This window comes from Nesoenas mayeri (genome assembly GCF_963082525.1).
Source record: "Nesoenas mayeri genome assembly, chromosome: 3".
Lineage (NCBI taxonomy): Eukaryota > Metazoa > Chordata > Aves > Columbiformes > Columbidae > Nesoenas > Nesoenas mayeri.
In genome coordinates, this window is record NC_137544.1 from 46,457,539 (window position 1) to 46,484,212 (window position 26,674).

Here is a 26,674-nt window from a genome sequence, read left to right on the forward strand (position 1 = left end):
ATGACTTAACTTGCTCACCAGATACACTTCAGTTCTAAATGTAGGAGCGTCTGTGCGTATTTGACACTTTTCTTTAGCATTGAAATGAATTTAGTGAGCATTATTTTAGATTCTGACCAATTTAGACCAAATGTTTTTTCCAGAAGTTACAGCATTTCAAAGCAAACTAATTAAGCCACAACACACCTTCTGTTGCTATTGCTATTCACAGACTAAGTAAGAAACTACAAAAATGTGTTTTAAATCAGGTAAAGCAAAGACAGCACTTCATTTCTGTGATAATGTGCTTTTGCTTGGATATGTCACCCAACCAGCTCTTTAAGAAGTATTAATTAAATGTTTTTGTCACTCCATTGCGAAGATCCTTATTTAGCTGCAAATAAAGACAGAGTCAAACTGTGTTTTATTTTTTAATAAAGTGTAAATAGTTAAAATAAGAGGGAAGAGTATGTTTTAAAGCCAAGTGCTCTCTTTGTTCCATGCTAGGCCTTAAAAGTTGGATTTACTAGCAAATAAGGGCCATGAGAAAGATGTGTACTAAAAATGCTGGTGCAGAATATATTAAAATAGCCAGTGACTTACTGACTTAAAACAAAGGAAACACACTCTTTACAGTTTTTAAAATGCGCTGTCTCTTATCCTGATCAATGGAAAAATTATTCCTACAGATTTTTTTAATTAATATGAAGACTCTACAAAATATTTGCTTTATCCATTGGCAAGACTTTGAAATTCTCCAGAATATTTAAATGTGTCTGCCCAAGAAAGTTTATAAATGCCAGTCCAACACTGTAACAAAAATTCCAAACAGAACTGGAAATCAGAATAACTCAGTCAAATCATCCCACTATAAGAATATTATATTTCAATTCTGAATAAACACAGATCAGCATGGTTAGTTTTGTTTTAAAAATTCTTCACGAACGAAGAATAGATTTATTTCACTATTACCTTTTTCCTCTCATTTCCTTAACTTTTCCCTTCCATTTCCTTAATGCTATTTACTAATTTACATGTAAAACACTATTTTTTCTATTAACTTTTTCTGCCCTTAGGGCTTTTTTTAGCCTCAATTCTATCTTCACCCAAGGAGATTCTTCCACTCTTGCTTCTTAGAGAGGTTTTTGTTGGACTGATTTTCATTTTCTTGTTTTTCAGATACAGGTAAGTATCCCACGATAAAGGGAGCATGGAAACTAAGCAGAATGGGAACAGCACTGGGAGTTACTGGGACATTTGCAAGCCAGAACTTTGAGTAGGAACTTCAACAGTTACTGTTTTTGAAAGAAAAATACCATGCTTTCTTTATAATTGATAATATTTGACATACTTGATAATATGTCTACTATAAACATAGTCTTGTGCCACGAACAGCCACAAACCTTGGCCAAAGCAATATAGCACACAGTTTGATGAATTCAGCATAACACAAAAAAAGTTCTAAGAGTCCTAGTAGCAGCTGCAATGGTAATGAACATTTAGAAACCAAAGCGATCCAATAATCCAAAAATACATCTGCTCAACTAAGGAAAAATCTGTGCAATGAGATTAGAAGCTTCCAAATTTCAGACCGATTGCTCAGGGACCACAGTAGAAAACTAAACTCAGATGTAAGGAAGTATTAGCTTGGAAAAGCCTCAGCTTTCCAAAATTCAAAATTATTAAAAAGCAATAAATCTGTTTGTCTTTGAATGATTTAACTGTTTTCTAGTCTATGGGAATAAACAGCAGGATACAATCATTTGCAACATCCGTTTACTTTTTTTTAAACTTTTTAAACTAAGAAAATATTCTTACAAGGAGGGGAAAAAAAAAACCAACAAAAAAAAACCAGATGAGCACAAAGAAATGCCATAACAAATCCTGAGACAAATTATCCTACATCATTGCTAGTCTATGAAAACTGGTTTGCATAATAAACATACTAGAGTATTCAGTGACAGCATACAAATCGAAAATATTTGTAAATTATTAAGTTGTGCATGTTTTTAAATGACAAAACATGCTCATGGGTTCACTTTAAAATCTCTCACTGCTTGTTATCAAAGCTAAAAGACCATTTGCATACCAATACGCATACTGTAAACATGAACTTCTCATTAAGGAAAGATGGGTTTACAGTAATTTGATCTTTTACAAAAAGCTATTAGTAACTGAATCTCTCAGTGTCTAACTTTCTAGAAAATTAAACCAATGTTTCCACTCTCAAAGTCGAAACACTACCGCTTTAGGAAACAGCCCTGTTTATTTGTTAATCAGAAATACAATCAAGTGGCATATTTCCATTTGCTCTTCGGCTGACAGTTTCGGCTTCATTATATTTTACAAGAAAACACCAGACTTGCAGAGGTCCTGTAAATTCTTTCATATCGCAACTGATTTAATTACAGCGGTGAAGAAAAGCAGCGGTGATGCAAAATAAGATCAGCCCCATTGCCCTTATCTGATGATACGATCTCTCTTCCTGTTTGGCTTGCAGCAGTGAGGACTTTGTGTTTTGTTTCAGTTTTCATTGTTTTTTCTTTTCTGGTCAGGCTGCCTCTGTCAAGAGTGACAGAAGGAAGAAGTTGACGTGCCCATGTAATTCCAGCTTGCGAATGATCCTCATACCAATATAGCTGAGTTTCAATCAGTAGGTCGGGGAATGATACTAATGTGGAGAAAATTATCTGGGTAGCTCATATGTTCGCTCAGCCACTGTATGGGTGTTTCCAGCATTGGCTCAATTCCATGAATCATCACTTGAGTCTTCTGCTCTCCATCTAATTCAAAGAAAAAGAGAAACCACTAATAGACCATTCAAAGTTCACAGAAAGATTAAACATTTACTTATACTTAATTTACGGTAGACTTAATTGGTGTTACAGAGTTTAACATTTAACAGAACGAAAAGCAGGAAATATTGGTATGGAGAAAGCTGAGATTTCTATCATCTAAACCAGAAACTTTGAGTCAAAATTATTTCCAAGAAAAATCTGGGTTAAAAACCAAAACTTAATGAAAGTGCCACTCTTCTTTATTAGTTGCAAGTTTTTTTCCCTACAGTGATCACAGCTTGATGTCAACACAGTTAATGCATATCCATCTCGCCTGGCTATAAGCCATACGAATTTTGCACAGATCATGCTTAAGATGTTGAACTTCCTAAAACATGCTAAGAAAGTTGTTTTCCTAATACTGTGATCTCCTGAAAGAGCTGAACTACATGTAATATGTCATTTTTGTAATACATGTAATATTCCTGAAGTCATTTTGTTTTGCTAAGAATAATTCACTTAAGTTTCTAGCAATATTTCAGAGTTACTCAGAAGGCTGAGTTGGCACCAGCTTTTTCTCACTTTATTTCATGTCTTGGAAAAATCTAAGTTAGCAAATGATTCCCAGTATGACAAGAATATTTTCTAAGAATATTTCAATTCTTTTTATTTATACTTGTCCCAGAGGATGCAAGTGCTTTGATCCTTTGATTCAAATGATGGGAACCAGCTAAAGCAACTGACATAACTGTCATGAAATGAACTTAAAATATATATATATATTTCAGAGCCTTGAGATGAGAAGAACATCTGAAATATGCTTCAAATAATGGTTAGGGGAAGAAAAAAAAAGGAAGGCAGTGACCTTTCACAGTTATTATACTATACTCTGGCATTCTCAGATGGGCCTACCACAGTGAAATCCACATTCAGTGCTCAAAAATATCCCAGCCTTGTCAAACTGGCATTTCCCCCCCCACCTCAACTGTCTATATTACAGAAGGAACCACCATGCTGCCCAAGAGCCGCATGGAAGAAGAGCAGAATCTACAAGTGAAGGTACCATGACTGGCTCTTTCATTCAGCTACCCTAGTTGTAGGATAATTCCTATTTTATAACATAGATTAAAAAATCTTCTTTCTTCAGTAACCAAAATGACCTGGCAGCTGCCTGAAGAAATCTGTATTGTAACCGGGTATCTGTGCCAGCACAGGCTGAATTAGACAAGGAACAATCAGCCTTGAATGCGCTGCTGACTTTACGCTACTGATAATTCCGCCTGCAGAAGCAGACAGCTATGTTTGCCTAAAATAAAGCATTATACATTAGTTATATGTTATCTACATATGGTATCATATTCTGTACAAATTTTTGATTAAATACATCAAGCTTGATTCTCTAAATGGCATAGTACACACATTATCACACTAAATGAAGCATGAGCAATTGCTGGTTTCTGGTTTTATTGCAGACAGGTCTGAAGAATGCAGCACATCATTTAAAAATAATCTGGTATTTCCAACCACAGCAGGTATTTATTGGGCTGAAAGACTGCCAGTCAGATTGTCAAAGGTATAAACTCCAAAATAAAGTATCTCAGAACCCAAATTTTTACACTGAGAAGTTAGGGAACATCTAAATATATTTAATATTATAATAACTCCCAAAGAGATATATTTAACCCTTTCAAATTAAAATTTGTCTATGGTATTCTATGAATTGGCCACAGAGTGGGTGACATTTATTTACATTCCACAATATTACTTAATTTTCAGAAAAAACTAATATGCATATGCAGACAGATGGCAGAGACATCAGTGCTCTGCTAGCCACCTATGCACAGCTGTCTTTTTAGCAAAAGCTCGCACAAAAAATAGATTAAAAGCTTTGGAACCTCAGTGTCGTCTTCTTGTAACAGAAGGAAAGGCTTATAAATTATAAACACTTTCCTTGATGCATCTTTTACTGTGTGACAGAACATTTTTTGGATGCGTATGCATGTGTGTACTAACTTGATGCCTCTTGCTTAAAAATGAAATGCCAGTTAATCTGGCCGTCCCCATTCCCTGCTCCTTTCTCACACAAATCTTTTATTTTGTTCCTCAGCAAAGTGAGAAAGTCTCAGAGGTCAGTGAAGAATTTACAGTTTAATTAAAGTCTAAATCTCTGCATTAGCATTGTTTGTGCTTTAGTATTATCTCTTGACAAAGCATCACTTCTCCTTAACTCCTTTTCCCCTTGAGGCTTGACTAAAGAGATCTTATCTACCAATTCTGTAATTACGGTAGCCTTCTTTCCCAAAATCCATTGTTTTTCCTTCAGCATTCTTCCCTCCTTTTGTTACTAGGGATCTAAACTCTCACTTAAGTCACATTTACCCAAACTTTCCTCAACTTTCATGTTTTCAGTAACTTCCCCTTTTGAATCACATACAGAGTGTCTCTCCTATAGATTGCTTCTCAGCTTCATGTAGCAAAAAGTTGTCAACAGCAAATACACTAAAAAAGATTACCGGAAAATATTTTTGCTTTCTCAACAGCTCACACAATCACAGAATATCAGGGATTGGAAGGGACCTCGAAAGATCATCTAGCCTAATCCTGTCTAATTCATATCCACCATTACCACTGTGATTTGGGTTCTGGATGATTTGCTAGCTATCATGAAAGCTTCATCCACCTGGTTTGTAGATATAATAGATTTACATATTTTTTTCCTTCTGTTGCTGTTCATAAATCTGAAGAGCTGTGGATTATGTTGTATGCATCTTGACACACCACGTGCTGTTCTCTTCTTCCCCACACCATATTCTGTGATAACAAAGTCTTTTTATACTGACAAAATGCCTCTATAAAAGCGTACAAGTTGCTAAACACAGCATATATTGAAATGAGTGGTGTAAGATTTAACTGACCTAATTTCAAAGATTAATGCTGTTCTAAGTCATTGGACCAGGCCTATAAAAATTAGGGCAAATAATTCTGTTCATCTGTAGTGCAGGGAGTCCAGACCTGATAACAACATAATTACTGTCAATACCCATTTTACAATATTCAGTAATATAGCTTTAAAACAGGATTTCCTTGAAACCAAGAAGTTCAAATTTTCCAGTCACCTTACTGACTTTTTTTTTCCTTTTAAAATCATGATAGAACTGAGTTACATGTTAGCTATCATACCAACTAAAAATGGTTTACTTGCTGCAAACTAATCTCAGGAAAAAGATGAAGTGGAAATATCAGAAAAATAAAAGCATAGCAATGCATGTTTTGTAGGAAGTTTTTATAATATGTGATCACAGTAACTATTTACTTAAAATCAGAGTATTTTTTTTTATTACTGAAGTGATGCACAAATAATAAATACTGTTTCAGTATTTAGAGAAAAGAAGCCTCAAAATCAATTAAGTCATCTCCTATCAGAGTGGTTGTCCCAAGATTAAATGATTTTTCTTTGCATTCCTTATGGAAATCCATGAATATAAAAGGCACTGTAGCCCCTGAAAGTCACTAGCCACAAGTGATATGCACGGATTACAAAGCTTTTTGGTAAAATTTAACAATATTCCATCTTCAGAAGGCAGGTAACCATGCTTACATATTGTGTACCAAAATATTTTTGAGACATTTCAGATGATTTAATTAGACACTAACTCAAAGGCAACACTTTAAGTACCTGACCCAGGCTAATAAATTGTACCACATCAAGTCAGAAGTTTTCCAACTCTGTACAGAAAATGGAGAGGAACAGGCAGCTCTGAAGTGAAGGGTGGAAGAAGAGGCCTAGTTCTCTATCACCTATTAAGGTACCTCAGTGTTCATGATCAGGAAACCAACTTGATCCTGCCAAAGAAAGTATTGAGAAAGGGCTCGCTTATACAGATAGACATCTGCTGGAAGGAAGCAAGAGAGAGCAGCTGTTGCAACTCAGCAGACTCCTTGAGGTCGTGGCTCAAAACCCTTCTCAGCCTGAGGCTGCTTGAGTCCACTCTCCCTTTGTTAAGCAGAATGCCCTCACTACTACAATATTTGCTGTTGCTAAGCCCAAGCTGCTTCTAAAACCCCTCAATGTTCAAGAATCAGTGAGAGACTGACAAAGAACAAAGAAGAGAGAAATCTGTAGTGTTCAGAGAAGGTAGGAAGATGTGCAATGTCATGGTAGCACGCTGTAAACAGATTCAAGTACTTAAGAGCAGAACAGTGAGAATGCACTACTTCTGGCAAAAATACGTATTTCAGCCATTTTTCCACTCAGATTAGCACCACAATGCTCACCAACCTTGCTGCTAGATACTCCCTTTTACCTACACAGATTAGCTTCTCTAGCCAGGCTACAACTGTGATGCACTACTTAAAATTCTTTAGTAGGATGAAATACCTCTGTTCTGATTTGCAGCCTCCAGCTATCACCTGTCAGGGTCATTTAGCTGGTTTAAATTCTTTCACTAATAGACAATACAAGATATTCAGGATTTGGAAAAAATGTCCCTGGAGTACTTCAGCTAGAATCCTCCATATACAAAAGCTCTGCACAGCAGGTCCCAGAACCTGCCTGTAGTCATCAAAATGGCCAGTGCAGAAACCACAGCTGCTTACTCAAGGCTGCACCACTTAGGAGACTGGCTTTAAAACCCAATAAAGGGGAATAGAACCCAGTGCTCCAAACTAGGAGCACGTAATGCACTTCTTGCACGATACAAGGTCAAGGACTATATTGGACAAGGATACTAAAAAGTGTAAGGAGTAAATATAACCAAAGGAAGTGTCATGCTGTAGCAGCTTTATGAATAATGTAACAGAACTAGTTTTCCAGCTTTTTCAGCTGTGAAGTGGGCCACAAACATTTGCTTCTTTATCTTCAGGATGCATCATATGTTCTGGATTAGATGATACTAAAAGTATTCCTGACAGTAGGTTGTACTACGCTGTAGAAAAACTCATTCTGGGTCAGTGTTACAAGGAGCAGAGTTCTCCTTCCGTGGCAGTGGTGCTACTGCTTTCCTTCCCACCTCTCCTGCTCCTCAGGTTACTGGGCAGAACAGGCCTTTGGGCACCTGTACTGAGGAGCAGCCTCAGCGCTCCTTCACAGAGTGTGCTCGGCAGCTGGTGCCTGGGACAGCTCTCAATCCAAAGAGACCCACCACCATCTTCACCAGGAAGATTTTCATTTACCTCCGTAGGATCTCTTAGGAAATTACTTACAGATACGGTGCTCTCAGTAATGTGCTTCCCATGTAGATGCAACCACCAAGTTCATTACTGACAGATATCGCCAATTCAGATTTTTAAAGCCTAAAGCCAAAGCTGGGTGGGACCAAGTCCCAGGCAAGCAAAGGTGAACATTTCCTTCTTGACAACTAGACTTGTAGTCTAGCACAGAGGATCACATATGAAACTATGTGCAATTATTTACAAAAGACCACTCTGCATTAGCAAGCACATTCAAAGACTGTGTTCTAACCCACAGCCACAGCTGATAATAAAGAACTGGATGGTGGCTGAAGTCATCCTTCCCCTCTCTAAGCACCTCAGGTTGGATACTGGAGGATACATAGAGACAAGACAGCCCCAGACAAGCCTCATGCCCTGAATTCCAGTGACTCCTGCAACAGCAGCAGAATATAAACAAGCAAGCACTTGATTAATATACTTAACTTTTTGCACTTTCAATTGGGTAACATCTCTAAAAACCCAAAACCTCAATATTGTCAGTAACGGTTCAATCTGATACAGGGATCTTTCTACTGCTAGCACTGAAACTGATGAACAGCATCTAGCTCTTCAAGAGCAACCTGTCCAAAATGGAAACCAGTTCCAGTGTCTGACATGAACATTGACAATGACTGGGTACCATTTACAACAAAACAAGCTTCATAATATTTTCATTGTGTATGCTACAGAAAAACCCCACACATGGACTCAAAAAATATCCATAAACTTCAAAAAAAGGAAGGTAAGGGGTATTTATGAACATTTTCACATCTCTTATTATAATATTTACTTTAACCAGATACCATGTTTTTTAGTTTATAGCAAAATATTTCTTTGCTCAGTGAACAGGCTTTGCTACAGAATGAATTCAACTCACCTATAAACCAAATATTACTACTTCGCTTTTCTTAATTATCTTAAAAAAAAAAGTTAAAACATATTTCAGGCCTTTCCATTCATAAACTTGGATCTAACTGGAACATTTCTGCAATCAGTTTCTGGCACGTCTGTGTGTAACAGTGACTGAAGTACAGAAATATGGTGAGATGTTCAGATTGCACACTAATGATGACGTCAATATAAAGATCTCAAATAGAAAATAGAAAAACAAACTTGTATTTTAAACAAATTTGACATACTCAGTTGAGTACTAACAGGTGCTCAATACCTATGCAATGTTATGGGAAGTGCATACAAAAAAAATTGAGCTTCGTCACATCTCTTGGTCAAATGATCACTTGCTCTTCGAAGGAACTCGGCACAAGTACTTCAGACAGTGAACACTTGAGATCTCTTTACTTACACAAAATATTTTATATTTAAGAAATGATAGCTTCAAGGCCTAAGGTTACTACACATTCTACTGAGCAGGATTTTTTTCTTTTAGTTAAATTTTTACAAACAGGAATAAATTCTTAGTATGTGTTTTCAGAAGCTTCACACTATTACAGCCCACACTTTCCTTACTTTTCTGTGAATTCCACCCTATTGCAAAAAGGACCGTGTTAGTCACAGTAGCAAGCTCCATTGCCAGAAGTGACCTATTTTCCATAGCAATCTTAACATCGTTTTCACCTGACTTCAATCATAAATAAACTACTCAAATCCTTATTCCCTTCTGATATATTGGATTGCAATCAGCAAGATCTGCTGTTCAGTACCCTTTGACCAAGAGCACAAAATAGGCTAATCACAACAAAAGGTTTCTCTAACCTCAAGATTTTAGAGGTTGATACATGACACAAAAGCACAGGATTGACTTTTCATTCCTGCCCATGTAACCTGCCAGCCCTGGGAAAGCCACTCATGCTGATTTCAGGTAAAGAACTTGCACATGGAAATAGAGTCAATACACCAGTCAAAACAAGTCATCATGTTCCTCAAAATTATTCTGTATCTGGAATAAACACTGTTCTAGACCCAAGATTTGGTTTGGAGAATAAGAACTTCAGTTCCTTGATACAACCTAACTGCCAAATATAAATATAAATATACAAACAGGTAGATCTGGTTAACTGGCAACAACATGGGAACGTCTCTCCTTTTAACGGCTGGTAGTAACAGGAGTTCAATTGCTCAAACTGAAGGTCATAGTGCTCTTAAATGTATGTTCTCAGCTCTGGATATTGATATCCACGCAAACATCCCAGACAGCTTTTAACTATGGCAAGTTCCTGGGCTTGAAGACAACTAACAGTAAATAAAATCCACAACTTTGTATTTTGCTTAAAATTATCTTTTTAAAGGAATGCTAATTTTAACACGTTTACTGAATGACCCCTTAAAGATAAGTCATTATTTTGATTTTTTTTAAAAAGATTCTTCTCCAAAATAAACAGTTCAAAACCTAAGCCTCACTCCATCCTGGAGTGTTTTGTCATTACATGTCTTAATTTCAACCTTACAGCTCCTTACCAGCCACCTTACCAGAGCCTTTCATAAGAGCTACTGCTTCTTAGTCAAAAATTCCATGACAGAACTACACTTATATCAACCCCAGTGAAGTCTGTTGTTGCAGAGTACTTGAGTACCAAAGCATAACTCCAGGCAAGATATCTCAAGTATTCCTCCATTGTGACAGTGTCATAAAGTCCATATTCACTGATATGGCTTTAATTACTGCTGTACTTCTTTACGTGGTTCTGACACAGGCCAGTTGTTTGATCTCAACATGATCTTTTTGTGGCATAAAGATCTCCGACCTGCTTTTACACATTTGTGACTTAAGGAGAGGAAAAATGTTTCTCTGTCACAGTTCTTAGTATTATTAGCTTCCCTGGATTATATTCCAGCAGAGCCTGAGCTTTTTCTACCCTCAAAATGGAAGCAGACTAATACGCAACATTATAATCTACATTAAGTATCATTAAATTTGAGATCAAATAAAATACTTGGCGTCACTCCTACTCATCCTTTTCTTCTCCATGCAATTTTTTCTCTCTCATTATTTCCTGGTATCTTCTACCTCAAGTCTATCCTCAGGTTAGATAGCGACATTTCTGAAACATAACAAAAAATGCAGATTAAACTCATCACCACAAGTGAAAGTTTATTACACTTTGGAGAAGTTTATGAGAAGTTGGGTTACATTTCTAATCTCATAGTTGCCAGAAGATATGTACACAAACTAGAAAACTTTTTCCTATTCCATTGAAAACATTTTAAGAAAAAGCAAATTTGCCTCAAACACCAGCAAGTCCAGGTTGCCTGAGCAGACTATTTTTAACAATTCTCCATACAGTTTAAAACAGTTGATACTGACAGTAATGGCATCTGAGACAATCAAGGGTATTTTTTTCCTTCTGTAGAAGAGTTCATGCAGCTCAACAGAAAAGCAGAGCATGGAAATGAGTGCTTTACTTAAACTTTTTTTTAAAATTTAATTTTATTGTTATTCTTATATATAACAGAATATTTTTAACGAGGTTGTTGTAATAGGTCCCAAACTAATTTATGACAGAATGCTAAAACACTTTTCTTAAACATCTAACATTTTAACAGTTAAAAGGTTTAAGACAACCTTATAGGCACTGAGTCTGAGGTGCTTCCCATCAGACACTCAGCTTCAGCAGGAATTACAAAGAAATTTTATAAGGTGAAACTCCCAGGAAATATTCTTATACCCTTCTTCCCCAGCATCAATGCCCTCGTCTCAGCTCTGAACTGGCAATAAGCCTGTGTTAGCTTATGAAACACTGGGGTTAGCAACTGAAGCTTATAAAACAATTTTCTGCAACACCTTTAAGTTTGGCTACACCCATGTGAACCAAGCAGCAAAGTTCAACGCAAATCATGCTGCTGTTCCACGTAACAAGCAAGCAGACAATGCACTTTTGTATACAAGGACCAGGCAAGGTGTGCATTAAAAGGTAAGCTCTAGAATGCATGACAAATTGAGCCCAGCTCTCCATGATGCGTTTGCCATTGTTGAGAGAGAGCTAAATCACTTTTAAGAGTTGTGTAGCTTTTTTAAACAGCAAGCATCTTGACTTACAATAAGTTAACCCTTTCACGCATCAGTTATTCATTAGAATTGAGGTTTCCTTTCCCTCTAAACTGTATAAAACACACTTTCAGAAATGAAGGCTACCTCTGTATACAGCTAGGGAGTTAAATGTAATCAATATAGTTCTTGAAAAACATAAAAACATTTGATAAAGGTTCTTCTCTATGAAGATTGGTATAAAGCAAATCAATTTGCTGTAAAAGACCTCTTGTTACTAATAGTTTGTGAGAACTTTTATATTGTTTTCAAAGTACTGTTATGCCAAACAATTAAATAGCAAATTCTCCACACAATCATATTACATATTCCCTATGCACATGCACATTCATACACTTTTAAAGTTTTTTAATGGCATTCTTGAACTTTCAACCTCTACTTTACTTCATTTTCAAGTTACTATAATTCACATCATGCCCGCAAATATTCTTTGATTCTAATGGCCGTCCATCTTTTATAACGAACTTTTCAGCTAATCAAATGATGAACTATTCCTAGCAAGGCAAAACAAAGACAGCTTACTGTTGCTGCAAAACCACTGTCAAAACAGAAAAGACCAGCAAGTTTACTTGTTTTTATCCATCGATAATGCTAATCACTAGTTTATCTGTCCAGTTTCATAAATCAAATTCAAAAGTGGACATTCAGACATAACTACAACTTAAAAACATTTGCCCGAAAAATGATAAGCAATATATACAGATCAAAGGCTTAATGGTTGCTATTTCTTGTTTTGTATCTTTCTCCGTTTAACTGGAGAAAAATAAACTGGTTTTGCCTTTTTAAAATGCTGCTTCCAGCAATGTTATTGTGTTACTTAACAAAGCAAACTCCATGAGCAAACTAAACATGCAAATGGAGATGAGCTATTCAATTAACCCCCAAAGCACAGACAGTTTTGTTCCATGTCTGACAAATTCTTCAACCTCTGCTGAGCTGATCAGCAAAAACTGGGCTAATTGAATCCATCTCTGTGAAAAACCACAGGCTCAGGTCTGTACCACATACATCAAGCTGAAGGATTTCTGCTTCAGCCATGGCGGTAATAGTCAGTGGGGTCAGGTCAAAGAGGGTTAAAGTGAGTCAGGATATAGCCAAAGGAATACATCAAACACCGATTTTAAAAGGGCAATTAATCTCAGACAGAAATGCTTCCTGGGGAATGAGATCTCAATCTTAAGAGCACACTACATGATGTAGCAGTAAAAATGTACATATACAAGCTTAGAGAGCTTTCATCCTGTGATCACAAACAGAAGGGGAGTGCTGTTTATCAGAGAAATACAAACCCTTGCTAAAATACTTACATCACCTTCTTCCGGGCCCTTACTCAATGAAAAATATATTCTTTAACGAGTAGGCAATACAGTTTGCACACATGAAATACATGTTTCTGCACACATATGGTAAGTTCCTTTGAATAGCTAGTAGTTAGAAGTATTTAGAGATCTCTACCACAATAAAATTTAAGAATTTAGTATTGAAAAATTCAAGGAAGGATGGATAAAGGAGTAATGGAATAGCAGAAGGGTGCTTTACACCGTGCAGTAACTTAAAAAATAATCCACAAAACAACTACCTGTTGAGAGTTAAGATTAGAAGTAAATTTTCATCCAAACTTTAATTTCATTTTTCCATTCCAAAATATGAAGGGATCTTCAAAGCTGATAGATTATCATATAATCTTTAAAGAGTTTGACTACTAACTTTATTTTTTTTTATTTTAGAGTTCAGGAAGTATTTTCCCACTTTAAAGCAGAAAAGTAGATCCATAAAACTTAGAACTTGTACATATAGCATTTGCAAGCAGAATTCGCAAAGTTAGTATCATTAATTAGTTAGTAATGGTACTAGGAATCATTAGCTGCAGGCACATAGCTCTGAAATGAGTTACAGCTAATTTTGCTGCATTTGTTTGCAATTTTAAAGAGACCTGTGACCACTCTTCCATCTGAGGATACCGATGCCAACATCACAAGTGGCAGAATGGCACCTATTTGTGTATCTGGTCCATACATGTGACTTTGTTGCTTAAATTGCCAGTGAGTAACAGTTTTCGTTAAGATACTGGACTTAGTGAAATCTCCCAAAGCATAAACACCGGCTGTGTTTTGCCACAGTGAGTGCGGTGATGATACCGTCAGGAAGAAGGGCAAGGAGCACAAGAGGCGTTCAAATCCTCAATGACCACAGCACCTCTGTGCACATGCGAAGCCACTGCAGAAGACTTTGGCTTTGACATAAGGAAAAGTTTTACTTCTATTTTCCTACAAATATCCTCCAAATTGTCACAGGTGCCAAAAAAGATAGGAAGTACAATTTATCCACTGAATGTGAAGTCATCGAAAGTCTCTGATTAGCATGAGGTATTCAAAGACACAACTAATGTTAACAAGTGCTGCTGAATCCTTAGAGAAGAGCAGGACATGGCAAATAGCATTTATTAGTGGATTATTCTCCTTTACCTGAGTGGTAAGGTTGCTGCTTTTCTCCTAACTATTTTTGTAGGTCCTTTAGTTTTGCACATTCTCTTATTTGTAGCCCTATAAGATGTTTATTTCCTGAGAAAATTAGGTTATACCTATACACACCAAGGCAGAATAGAACAAGAGTGCAAGAGAGAAGCACTCTTGACTCCTTGTAAAGATACAGTACATATACCTAATTTAAAGGTATAGATGGAGCTCATAAAATGGACCAGAAGCCACCCTCTGGACCTCAGGGCAAGTGCCAGAGAACAGCTCATGCCTATTCAGCTAAATTATCTCACCCTCCATACTGCTGACTGAGAGCAGCCCTCAGGCTGTTAAGCCATGAACAGTGCTCAGGTTTTCTGGGAGAGTAGTAATTGGTCTAGACCAAGATTATGCCAGAAAACTGCTAACAGTCATACAGCACAAACAATTCTAGCCCTCTTTTGTTTACTAGTATAAATAAAAACACTAACACCACAATGTCTAAATCTGGTTGCGCACTGCAGTGTCCTGGTTGAGAACTTCACACTGCAAGTCCTCACAGAAGTTTACTGTGGTGACATGAAAGCTTTGGTAGAACCACTAAAATCTCCAGTTACACTTGCACCTGTTACAGCACTAAATGCAGCAGTGATTATACAGCGTATGAACATTAACAGGATGATGACCCCTAATGAAAAAAACCAAACAAATTGGAGCATTCTCACATCTTCTATGAAACTAACCATAAAAAAAAATATCCTGTAGGTCTATGTAGCGTGTACTTTATCTGTTGCTCTCATACTTGTTTCTGTGAGCAAGGATATGAGCAATTGTAACAAAGTTGTGCTGTGGTGTTTTGTTGTTGTTGCTTGTTTTTCTGTGAAGTTTTTGATAGCTTAGTCACATCAAGTGACACCTGTGAACTCTTTGGGGTGAGACAGACCGATTTAGATCTGGATTCAAAAAAATGCAATTCTTAACTCTGCTACTGACCTCAGTGTGACCAGGTGCAAGTCACATCACCCTGTGCCTCTAATTTCTTCTTCTTTTTTGTCTCCCTTCACCCATCTTTTGTCTAAGGGGTACATTCTATGGGAACACACTGCAACGTCCATACAGTGCATAAAGAACCTGAGGTTTACTCCTAAAAACAAACAAAAAAAATCCTTTAAAAACGGAAAACTCACCACAACAAAAACGTTTTATCAAGATGCTTTGATTCCAACAGTTTTCCTAAAACTCATATGCGTGGTAGACTACTGACAGAAAACTTGCCCAATTTCTTGTAATTTTCCACAGTCTTTTCTTGACTGCCTCGATTTTCAGATCCATAGCATTTCATCAGGGATTTGCGGGTAGGACGCTGATGCTCCAATGAACTGCAGCTCTACTGTAGCCCATGAAGCAGACTGATCCAGGATGAAAAATCCCACCTCTCCTCTGCAGAGAACTTCAGAAGTGCTCGCTTGTGATTTCCAAACAGAATAAGCTGAATTTTGAAAAAGTTATTTTGCTCTATGGAAGGTTTTACTTTCTCCATTTAATACTACTGCTGTTAATAATGGACTTAAACTTTGTTGTGCCTGAATAAAGTCATTGGCCTTCTGACAAATTTAAAGAGAATAGTCTGGAGTCTGATACTAATAAAACTTATTGGGTGGCCAACAGAACAATTTTAGCTGAAGCTGAACAAATTTCTTGTCCGAGAAACAGGATTATTTCCTTATTTGCTCTACCTCTTTCTATATTTTGCCCTTCAGAATGTGCATGTATGTGCATGCCCAGAAACCAGTCACAAAGAAAAAGCACATTACTCTTGTGATGTTAGGAAAGTTGCTGGATGGAAGAGGAAAGACTAGACTAGACTATTTCAGTTGGAAGGGACCTCCAATGATCACCTGGTTCAACTGCCTGACCAATTCAGGGCTGACAGAAAATTAAAGCATGTTGTTAAGGGGATTGTCCAAATGCCTCTTAAACACTGACAGGCTCGGGGCATCAACCACCTCTCTAGGAAGCCTGTTCCAACGTTTGGTCACCCTCTTAGGAAAGAAATGCTTCCCAGTGTCCAGTCTAAATGTCCCCAGGCACAGCTTTGAGCCATTCCGATGTGCCTTGTCACTGCCTCTCAGGGAGAAGAGCTCAGCACCTCCCTTCCCATATCCCCTCCCCAGGAAGCTGCAGAGAGCCATGAGGTTGCCCCTCAGCCTCGTTCTCTCCAAACAACAGAAACCCAGTTTTCTCAGCCGCTCCTCACAGGCCATGCCTTCCAGCCCCTTCAACAGCTTCATTGCCCTCCTCTGGATGCATTCAAGGACCTTCACATCCTTCTTAAATTGTGGGGCCCAGAACTGCAGGCAGTACTAATGCTAAATACAGTGGGATAATCACCTCTTTGGGCCAGCTGGTCATACCGTGTTTGATGCACCCCAGGATGCAGGTTGCCCTCCTGGCTGCCAGTTTATACTTGCACCTGACATTACGGCACTCCAGGTGCTGAGGCCCAGCATTTGGACTCGTTACACTTCATCCATCTGCTGCTAGGAAAGGGGCAGAGGGCTCACAAGCTACCAAACAGATAATCCTTGTGGAGTCGATTGAGGTAGAGCTGGAGCAATCCTTCAAATCAAGCTGTGCTTGCTGTTTCCTGAGAAATTCTATGCAGAAAGATGACAAACAGCCCCATATCTCCACCAGGTTTTTTTTCTTTTCTTCTGCAAGCAAGTAAGCCAGAATATTCTGCACACACAGAAGCCCCCTCTGATTATACAAAGAACTTGTTTAGAAAATAAGGCTAATAAGAAGCCATATAAACAGCACAGCTGCCACACTAACTCTCAGATTATTTGCACCTTTCTGTGTAGCCAGGACAAATTAATTCTATATTAATTCTGTAGTCATGACTATTAATTCTATAGTTTCAAGCCACCCTCTGGACTTCCACCCCTTTTGATCAAAAAGAACTAATAAATCAAAAGGCATGCAATTTTAACACACACACAAAAAAAATAATCTTTCCACTTCAACTTTAAAAAAATGCAACTGGGGCAGACAGGTGTGTGTGGGTGTAAAAAAAAAATAAAATAAAACAAAGAAGTTGGAAGTCTGAGAGATGAAAGGCAGATGCAGGAGCACAATCCAAGCAGATGACCTGGTTAGGAAAAGATAACAGGCACAAACAATGACTCACACCAAAAAGGAGACGTAAACGGTGACCTCCTCTAACATGGAGAGCACCATCGAGTCAAGGACACAAGGAGGGCAGAATGGCTTAAGCAGTGGTGTGAAGTTCAGGTCCAACCTGCATGATGACTCTTACAGCAGAGGAGACAGTGGATCAGAATCATATCACTGGTGAGCTTTCAGTCATCTTTTAGTATGCCTGCACACTACAAGACGTGCAACCATTTGCAATACTGCCATATCCATTTGGGATGAAAGTGTGGCTAATAAACTGGCTAAAACTGATGAGGGGTAGTTGTATTTCTAAATTCAGGTAGCCTGGAAAAGCATTTCAACACTGTACGTGCACAGCACTGACCAGCAGAGACCATCCTGCCGAGAGCACAAGCAGTCAGGTGTATTCCACTAGCCTGACACGGGGAGCAAAAGCATCCTAAGCCTGCTCACCACTGGAGCAGCCAAGACTGGCTCCTCTCAGCTCCCACGGTAAACCCCAGGTCCAGCTAGTTCTGACCTCAAACAGAGCAAACCCAGTTATATCTTATGTCAATCCAACGATATTCACACTGCATACATTTACCTCTTTCTATTGCACTATTTATTTGTCACTTGCATCAAAATTGGATGCCTACATTGCAAATCTAATATAAATTAAATTTTCTGTTTGACTAATTTACTGGAAGTCAGTGCCTGGAAAACTGAGGGAGAACAAAACCAATTAATATGTAGTCTCTCATACAATATACATTAAAAAAAGATGAGAGTTAATTGAAAACAGTTGGTCCCTAATTTTACAAAATCATTCAGTACAGCGAGTCTTAAGAGAAAAATCCTGGAAGTCTTTTTGATCCTTGTTTTATTTCTGAAAGAACTAATGACACTGATGTAGAAAGAGGTCAGTTCACACAGCTTTTCTGAATGAACAACAATGCTGTGAAAACTGGGACTGATGGATAGCCTACTGTTTGCGTCATTATGTCCAAATGTTTACCATTTGGGTCTTCAAGGAAGCATGAGACAAAAATCAAAACAAGTTTTATGAAGACTTCAACAGCACTGGCAAATTAAAATTGTATCCAGAACTGTTTAGACATGATACCAGTGGAAGAAAAGCATTTCCTTCTGCATTATACAATTTTTATCTTTACATTATGCACAATGTCTTAAATTTCTGGTGTAGAAGAGGAAAGAAGTCTTTCCTTCCCGCCAGAATAACTCTGTTTTCTATCATTTTAACCCTTTGCCTCTTCAAAGCATTCTGTAGAACTCACTGTTTCCTCTTGCAGTTGTTGATCTGTAGTTATGCAAGATCATACTGTTTTCAGCCCCTTCTAATAAGATGAGTCACCATTTCTAAATGAACTGTTTACAATATTAGGAAGTTCTCTTACAGGAACTTCATAAATGTCTACTAAGCTTTTTTTTTTTAATTGCTGTGAATTATTCACATTTTTTTTTCAAATTTGATAAAACTCTGAAGTTCAGAACTGATATCACTACTGCTGGAAACACAGACCCCTTAATTAGCAACAGGAGCACCTATCATCAGATGCATGAAACAGCAAGGAAATGTAGCATAATCCCTCTAGCAGCAACAGATAACAATTTTATTTACCAGTCATAAATGACATCATTGCTGTAATCAGGTAGCCTAATTTAGCTAATCTCAGTAAGACAGAGGTTATCAGACAGTAGGCAAAAATAGCCATAGTGCCCTTTCCTTCAGGCACAGATAATTTTGTGATTCAGCAGTTTCAGGAAGAATACCCGTAAGTAATGTGTTCTACCATATCACCTACATGACGTTATGCTATATTTGCAGGCAACAACATGGTCTTACATCTTCTCTTCCTTACCTATATACAAAATATAACTATGCAGTAAAGGGACCACAGGCAATATCAAGCTTCATCTTCGTCTGTTCCTCCATAATACAAGAAATCTTCTCACAAAGAGGAATAGGAATAACAACTGCCTAATTTTCCAGAACTAGAACTACTGCTGACAATTCCACTTTACCACACAAGAACGATCCAATTAAAGGATCAACTTTTGTCTGTGCAAGTGGCATCCATAAGCATAGGAAAAAAAAGATCAGACAAAGAGTTTACAAGCTGTAGCATGAATAATCAGAATAATCTTATTCTAACCATGGAGTCCTCATGAATGGATGTTTTATATTATAATAAAAAAGACATCTGTCATGAGCTTAGATTCAAAACTAGATGATGCACAGTCTATGACAAGTAAAACTCAGACTTCAGACTGTTGGCTGGAAAGGATCTTTGCACAATTTCAGGAGTGTACGTGAAAAGGGGGACACTGGACAATTTAATTCCAGATCTCCTTGAGCAACCAGGATCTTAGTCTTGGAGAAGAAAGAAAACCAAGAGATCTAAACTGGGAAATGGAAGAAAGTTGATAGACAGACATGGTCCCTACGTATCTTAATATTTTAGATCTTCATATTCAATGGTAAAAAAATTGTTGGAAAACTCAAGGAGAGTGAAGTATAGACAATGGAACACCACAAGGTAGGGGGGGAACAAGAAGGGGGGGCAAAAAAGGAAAGGAAGCAGAAGTGACAATGACTAACTACTTCCCTTATGATCTAGATCTATTTATACTAGGCAATCAGCTAAGGTTTGAAAAACTACAAAAATATTTATACAAATTGTGCTGAGCTTAGTCAAAGAAGTAGTAGAGTCAATTTTAAGGGATGCAAAGCCAGATATTTAAAGAGTAACAAAGGACAGCAAGAGTTCTGTATGATTAGAATAGAGGGACACGAGGCAGGAAAAAGAAACAGATGTAGAGCCATTGACATGAAATAATGTAAGATGGGTCAACACAAGTTGAAAAAAGAACTGAAGTGCCACTCTTTGATGATGCTGGGATCAAGGTCAGAAATAATTAAGCATTGCCCAAAACCTAGATGACCAGCTTGCCTTGGTTTTAAGTATGAACAACTAGGGAGAAACAAATACAAAACCAAAACCAAGCACAGCCCCCCAACAGGGTATGAGCACAACTGAGAGCCAAACACAGTTTAGTGTGCTCAAATTGCAGAACTTGCAAAGCTTTTCTTTGAAAGACTGAAAATGAAATTGCACATATTACAGTCAGGATTCCCAATAACCCCATGAAGTCAGGAATAGTAGTCCATGAACAGCAAGCTAAGCATTATCTATATAACCATAGAACTCCCAAGTTCAATTCTAATTGTATGTAGCCTTCAGAGACATTTAAATAGACACTAATTGTCAAAATACAGTAAATAAAAAATGTACTAATACACAGTATAGGTTTACTTATAGTAAAACTTCAGACTGAGGTCTTTCATTTATGAACTGCTGGGTAAGTGATAAATTACAATTTATTATTGCAATAACTAAAATATAAACAGTTACATGCCTTAAAGAGAGATCATAGTAGGCTGCAATACACAGCAAGTGATTACTGGATTAGTTTGCGATGGAGAATATTAATTTTAATATTTATTAAGCATGACAAATAGGATTTCACTGATTCCCAAGCTTCACATCAACACAGGAGGAGCAGAACAAAGGATAAAAAAACCCTGAAAGAAATTAAATGCATCAATATTAAATGCAAGGTGATGCACCTTCTGTGATGGCTTGGTCTTGCTATTTCTGTTGCCACATAACCACAACTACTGCCTGTGAAGCAGCTAAATAACACACCAAGGAAAAAGAAAAACTACTCAGTGCATGAGAAAATAAGCAATTTAACACATTTGTTGTGTAAATACTCATTTAGACAGAAAAATTAGAGAGGGTTATATTAGTTCAGTTCTAACCTAGTTTTCTGGTAGAAACTACTGTACACTACTGTAGTAGGAGCACTGTAAAGTGAAAAAAGAGCATCTTCTCTGAAGTCCTTTCCAACCCCAACTATCCTATGATCCTGTGAACATTTTATTATTCTTAAAGACGTTTGCTACTAACAAAGGTAGCCACTCTCCTTATTGTTCTAGAGGAACAGGGTATCCTTTACAATCAAGATAATTAATGTAATTGCCACAAGTTTTAGGAACTACAATGGCTTCTCAGTTCTTTATTTTTTAAAGCACGTCAAACAATAAAAGCCCTGAATAAATAGTTTCATAAGCTAATTTAAATAAAACACAGTATCTAAGCAGCTACCCACAGTCCATAACAGTCCAAAGTAATATTGACACAGTATTTTTCCAAAGACTGTTTTCACTATCAGTTTAATGACACTATTCAACCTGTTCTACTTCTGACAACATTTTTTACATTCTGTTTTAAACAGCTACTAATCAACATATATATTAAATACACGTACATATAAATACATTTTTCATTGAAATATTTTTTCTCAGCACAGTTAAAAGACAGACTTAATTATATCCATGTTTCCTAAAGCAAAGGCATATAGGCACTGTGGGTGGTTCTTGAAACCCTTCCCTCCCTCTCCTTCTGGTGGTCCCTAAGTATCTGGCAGCAGGAACAGCTCACATCGATGGATACAAATGCTGGGTCTGAAAATCATGTATTTGTTGTGTTCCCACGGCACAAAGCTCGGTTACGGATGTCACCACAGACAAGCAATCATCACAATTACCATGATGCTTCCAGTTGAATGAAAAGTCATTGGAAAAGAAAAAATCATAGAGGAAAAAGGGAAAAGAAAAAAGTTCAGCAGATGGAGAAAAACAGAAAGAAAGAGAAGCTCATATTGATTGTGTTGCACTGACAAAAGTATGCAACTAATGTCACTGATGCCTTCATTCACTAAAGGGGGGGGGTTAAAAAAACAATCTTGGAAAAATATCTAAATTATTTTTGAAAACAAGAGTTAAAGTTGAAAACAACTTACTTCATCAATGTCTATTATGTCTTTAAGCATGTCTTTGATGATATACTACTCTTTTCTCCTTTGTTCAGAAAAACAATATAGATAATAGAATCATACAATCATTCGGGTTGGAAAAGACCTCTAAGATCATTAAGTCCAACCAGTAACCTAACATTGTCAAGTCCACCTCCAAACCATGTCCCTCAGAACCTCTTCTACGTGTCTTTTAAACACCTCCAGGGATGTGTTTCTCCAAATCAGTCTCCAGACTATCCAAAATACTTCACCAGCAGAACTTGTACTCCCATTCTTCCATGGATGCCTTGGACAGTCTCAGTGTATGATCCATAGGCAATATGCTTCTTTTTCTCTCTCATCCTTTTATAATCTTCCATCCCACTTTGTTCAGGTGTTCACATTTATTATGTCAGTTTTTGGCTTTTGCTGCAATCTCTCTCATCCTGCCTCATTGTTTACAGTCACTCTTCCCATGCCATTTCATGACTCTCAGATCTGCCATTTTATCCCACATTACTTGTTTGGTCATGGACTCTATGTATCAATATACTCGCACACCTCCTCAAGAAATGATGTTATTTTCTGCATTTAGCTCAGACAGCTTTCCTTCTGTTACCCACCAGCACAAGGGGAGAACACTCCAAATAGAAGAAGAACAACTGAACAACATAACAATATAAAGCTGCATTACAGAAGAAATTCTGCTGAATCCTAGATGGTTCATACCCATGTGAGGAATCAAATTTATTTAATTTATTAAACTAAGTTTGCAGGTTATTCAGTAGAATCTTAAGGATTAAAACTAGGCCAAATTTAAGCAGATTTATACAGGGACAAGTATATTCCAACACAAGGAAACCCTTCTGTGAAATTTCAAATCACTCCTAAGTGTAAGGATAGTACCTATTTTGGTTTCTTCCAAATAATAATTTTTTGCCTCCATTGAGTAAACAGTATTTTTGAGTTTCCTTCATTTAATTTGTGCTCTTGACTGCCTTCCAAGTAAAAATGCATCACTTTGCTCCTTTTCACTAGCATCTGTAGGCTCCTCACACTTAAAAGGATTAAACTTGCTTGTGCTAACGTTCAAGTATCTATTTGTATGTTGCTTTATCTTTTGGACAGTTATTTGAAAGCATTACCTAAAATTATGCTCTAAAATTCATAGTAGCTTTAGGAAAAAATGGACACATGGCTAGCAACATTCCATATTTTTCTTACATTTTGCTATTTTTAGAAATTGGTTCCATGTGTTAACAAGTATTAAAGAGAGGTTAAAACATTGTTTGATATTTCAGTTGATTTCCAGTATCACCATACTTAAAAATATCCATGATAACAATTTGCTTCTGAATTACACAACTTCTATGTACAATATCATCTTATAGATTTTCACAGTGATTTCAAATTTAGTGCTTTACCATCAAAAGGTGCTGACACTACACCAGCAAACTCTGTGCCAACACCTTCTCTAGAATATCAGACACTTCACAAAACAAATTGCGATTTATTGACTGGAGGAAAAAAAAAGTTATCCATTTACATACACTGGTAAGACAACAAGAACAAGATGAAAAACATTTCACATGAAATAATTTTGATCTTAATTTACAGAGTATGTAACTGTTATATTTATCCCGTCTAAAAAGTATATCCAAGTTCCAATAGTTCTAACCACTGAGACTAAAATAACATCCACAAATCCTTAGTTTCTGAATAAATGCTGACCAACAAACACTATTGTACAAAATAGTCTAATGTTACATGAACTAGTTGGTCTCTTGTCACACAATACTACTAAATTATCATGCATGAACTATCACATATTTAGAGCAATCTCTTCCTTTTCTGGTATTTTTTTAAAAGGTTGGGCTTCAACAGGGAAAAAAGTGTTCTGAAAACATATTCGATTGCTATCAATTTTGGAGTTTCACATATGAAAAGTTTATGTAATATAAAATTACAGGTAACTTAAAATAAAACTTCTTTGTACTTCAAGAAATTTTTTTTAAATGTAGAAAATAACATATGAATGTTTTTATTAAGAACAGCACGGTGGTAAAGGAGTACAAAAATTTTAAAATAAAACTTTCAGAGATTACTTTTTCAGTAGTGCCCAAGGACTCAATCTTACCCCCTCCAAATGCTGCAGGTGATGTACAACAGGCACCCAAAAGGGGCAGGAAGGAGTGAAATCTGAACCTCTGTTACATAGTTCTGCCTCCAAAATCCCCATATTAAAAGACAAACAAACAATAAATCAACAGAAAAAGTTATCTTATTGGACAGAAGTTATTTCTACAGTACCTTCAGGGGCGATTGCACTAGGACACACATCTTTTAGCAGATCTCCCAAAGTATGCAACTGTCCTCCTGAAGCAATTGGTCGAAATAGCTTCTGTATAAAAGGTCTCTCTGTTGTTGCCTGTTTTAATAACAAAATCAGCAAAAACAACAAGTTTAAGGACCATGCAAATATGTAGTATTACTACTTGATACAGGCAGAAGATAGGACAGAACAAGAGCTTGAAGAAGAAGAAATGTCTGGCATTTCCATGGTAGTTTTGTTTTTGTGTCATGGATATAAAAGTGTTGGGTTTTTTTAATTTGAAAACAAAACAAAACAAAAACAAAAACCCCAAACCTGTTATGGGAATGAGTCCGCTTGAAGAAAACATTTCAATATATTCTTAAATTAAGTAAAACAAGCAGTGAGCACAAACTTAAGAGCTCAACATACGCCTATCTGTTTTGCCAAGTCAAAGCAATACTGTAACAAATATGCAATACTTTCTGCAGTAGTCTATCTTCCTCCTTTTAGAAACACATTAAGCACTCCTAATGCCAAACAAGTACCCTTACAGCTCAGGCCAGGCAAATTTTTTTCCAGTAGATTTTATGTTGGAAAATTAAAACTGTTTCAGCTGCAAGAAAGAGTCTGATTAAAGAAGTGGTGTGCTTTGACAGGTAACCTAGAATCCTCTGCCTACTTAAGGAATTAGATGTCAAGAACATACTTGACCCACTTTGCTGCAGAATTCTTTCAACTATAGGTCCTGTTAGATCTTGTGTACACATCATCATAATTTCTTCTGGAGATGAAAAAAAAAGCAAATAAAGTGGCAGTAAGTGCTGCCAAGGACTGTCCACAATGTAGGCAATAGAACTCCCAATGCTGCAGAAGAAGCAAGTAGCTTATGGGATCTGTAGATGCGCTCATTGAAGAACTGTCATTATATTAAGGTAAATCCCCTTCTTTGAGTATCTGTATAAGCAACCTCAGGGTCAGTGAGCATCTGATACTGAAACGACAGAAAAAGGTTTTAACCTGATCTCCTAAACTGGGTGCCTGGGCCAGAAAGCAGAAGTTAAAACCCTCATATTCAACCAACCCTCAAATTTTAATCCAGCTCTGAATTGTTGCTGACAAATTTCTGTTAGCAGCTACCACCAGAAAGCAGCTGGTGTGGCCTGCATTACGGGTGACTGGGCTCCAGTAAATTACGCTTTCATCACATCCTATCTTAATTGGAAAAAGCAATACAAGCTATTGGCCCTTCCAAGTGTAGTCGCCTACTGCTCAGAGAGTGGTTCCTGTCCTACTATGGTAATTAAAAACCAGAAACAAACCAACACAACTCAACATCAGGAATTATTTTTTTTTTCCCTGGTGGAGGTTTTTGGGAAAAAAAAATAAACACCAAGTGCAATAAAAAATTTGATAGTTAAAAATCAATTTTGAAAGGAAGTTACAATGTGGTCGCTGTCACCTACATACATTAAAAGCCACAAGCAGCAGATGAACTATGACAAGTTAATTGTCATTTGGCTCTCTGAAATAGCAGGGTAAGGAGTCTTTTCCTAAGAGACATACATTACCTCAGAGTGACTCCAGGGCAGGGCAGGACTGTTGATGCAGACACTTGCTACTTCTTGCCAACAGTCTCCGAAACTGGAAAAATAGTCTTTTCCCAGTTTTTCTTATGAGGACTGGTCAGAAGGAGCTGACTAGCTGCTGTAGTCAATTCCATGTGTCCTCAGGGTAGCAGAATTTGGATACAAACAGTGCTAATGAAATGTCTGAACATTTGAAAAATGATGGGAGGCACATGGCCAGCAGGATCCCCCTCAGACAGATCCACTGGAGAAGACAAAAACCCTAAAACACTGTTATAGCCAAAAGGGTTTTCTATCGAGTTTATTTT

The 26,674-nt window shown here is 37.2% G+C and overlaps 1 protein-coding gene across 3 annotated transcripts in view; it reads right to left on the reverse strand.

The window, feature by feature from the left end:
• Window positions 1-469: 469 nt before the first annotated feature.
• Window positions 470-26,674, reverse strand: part of ATG5 (autophagy related 5) — a 77,359-nt gene continuing 51,154 nt past the window's right edge. For all 3 annotated transcript variants that reach the window (XM_080342409.1, XM_080342410.1, XM_080342411.1), the window contains 2 exons: window positions 24,777-24,894; window positions 470-2,762 (listed from right to left, as the gene is read on the reverse strand). In XM_080342409.1, the coding sequence (XP_080198535.1) occupies window positions 2,626-2,762; window positions 24,777-24,894 (255 nt within the window). In that variant the 3' untranslated portion in view covers window positions 470-2,625. The remainder of the gene's footprint in view (window positions 2,763-24,776; window positions 24,895-26,674) is intronic.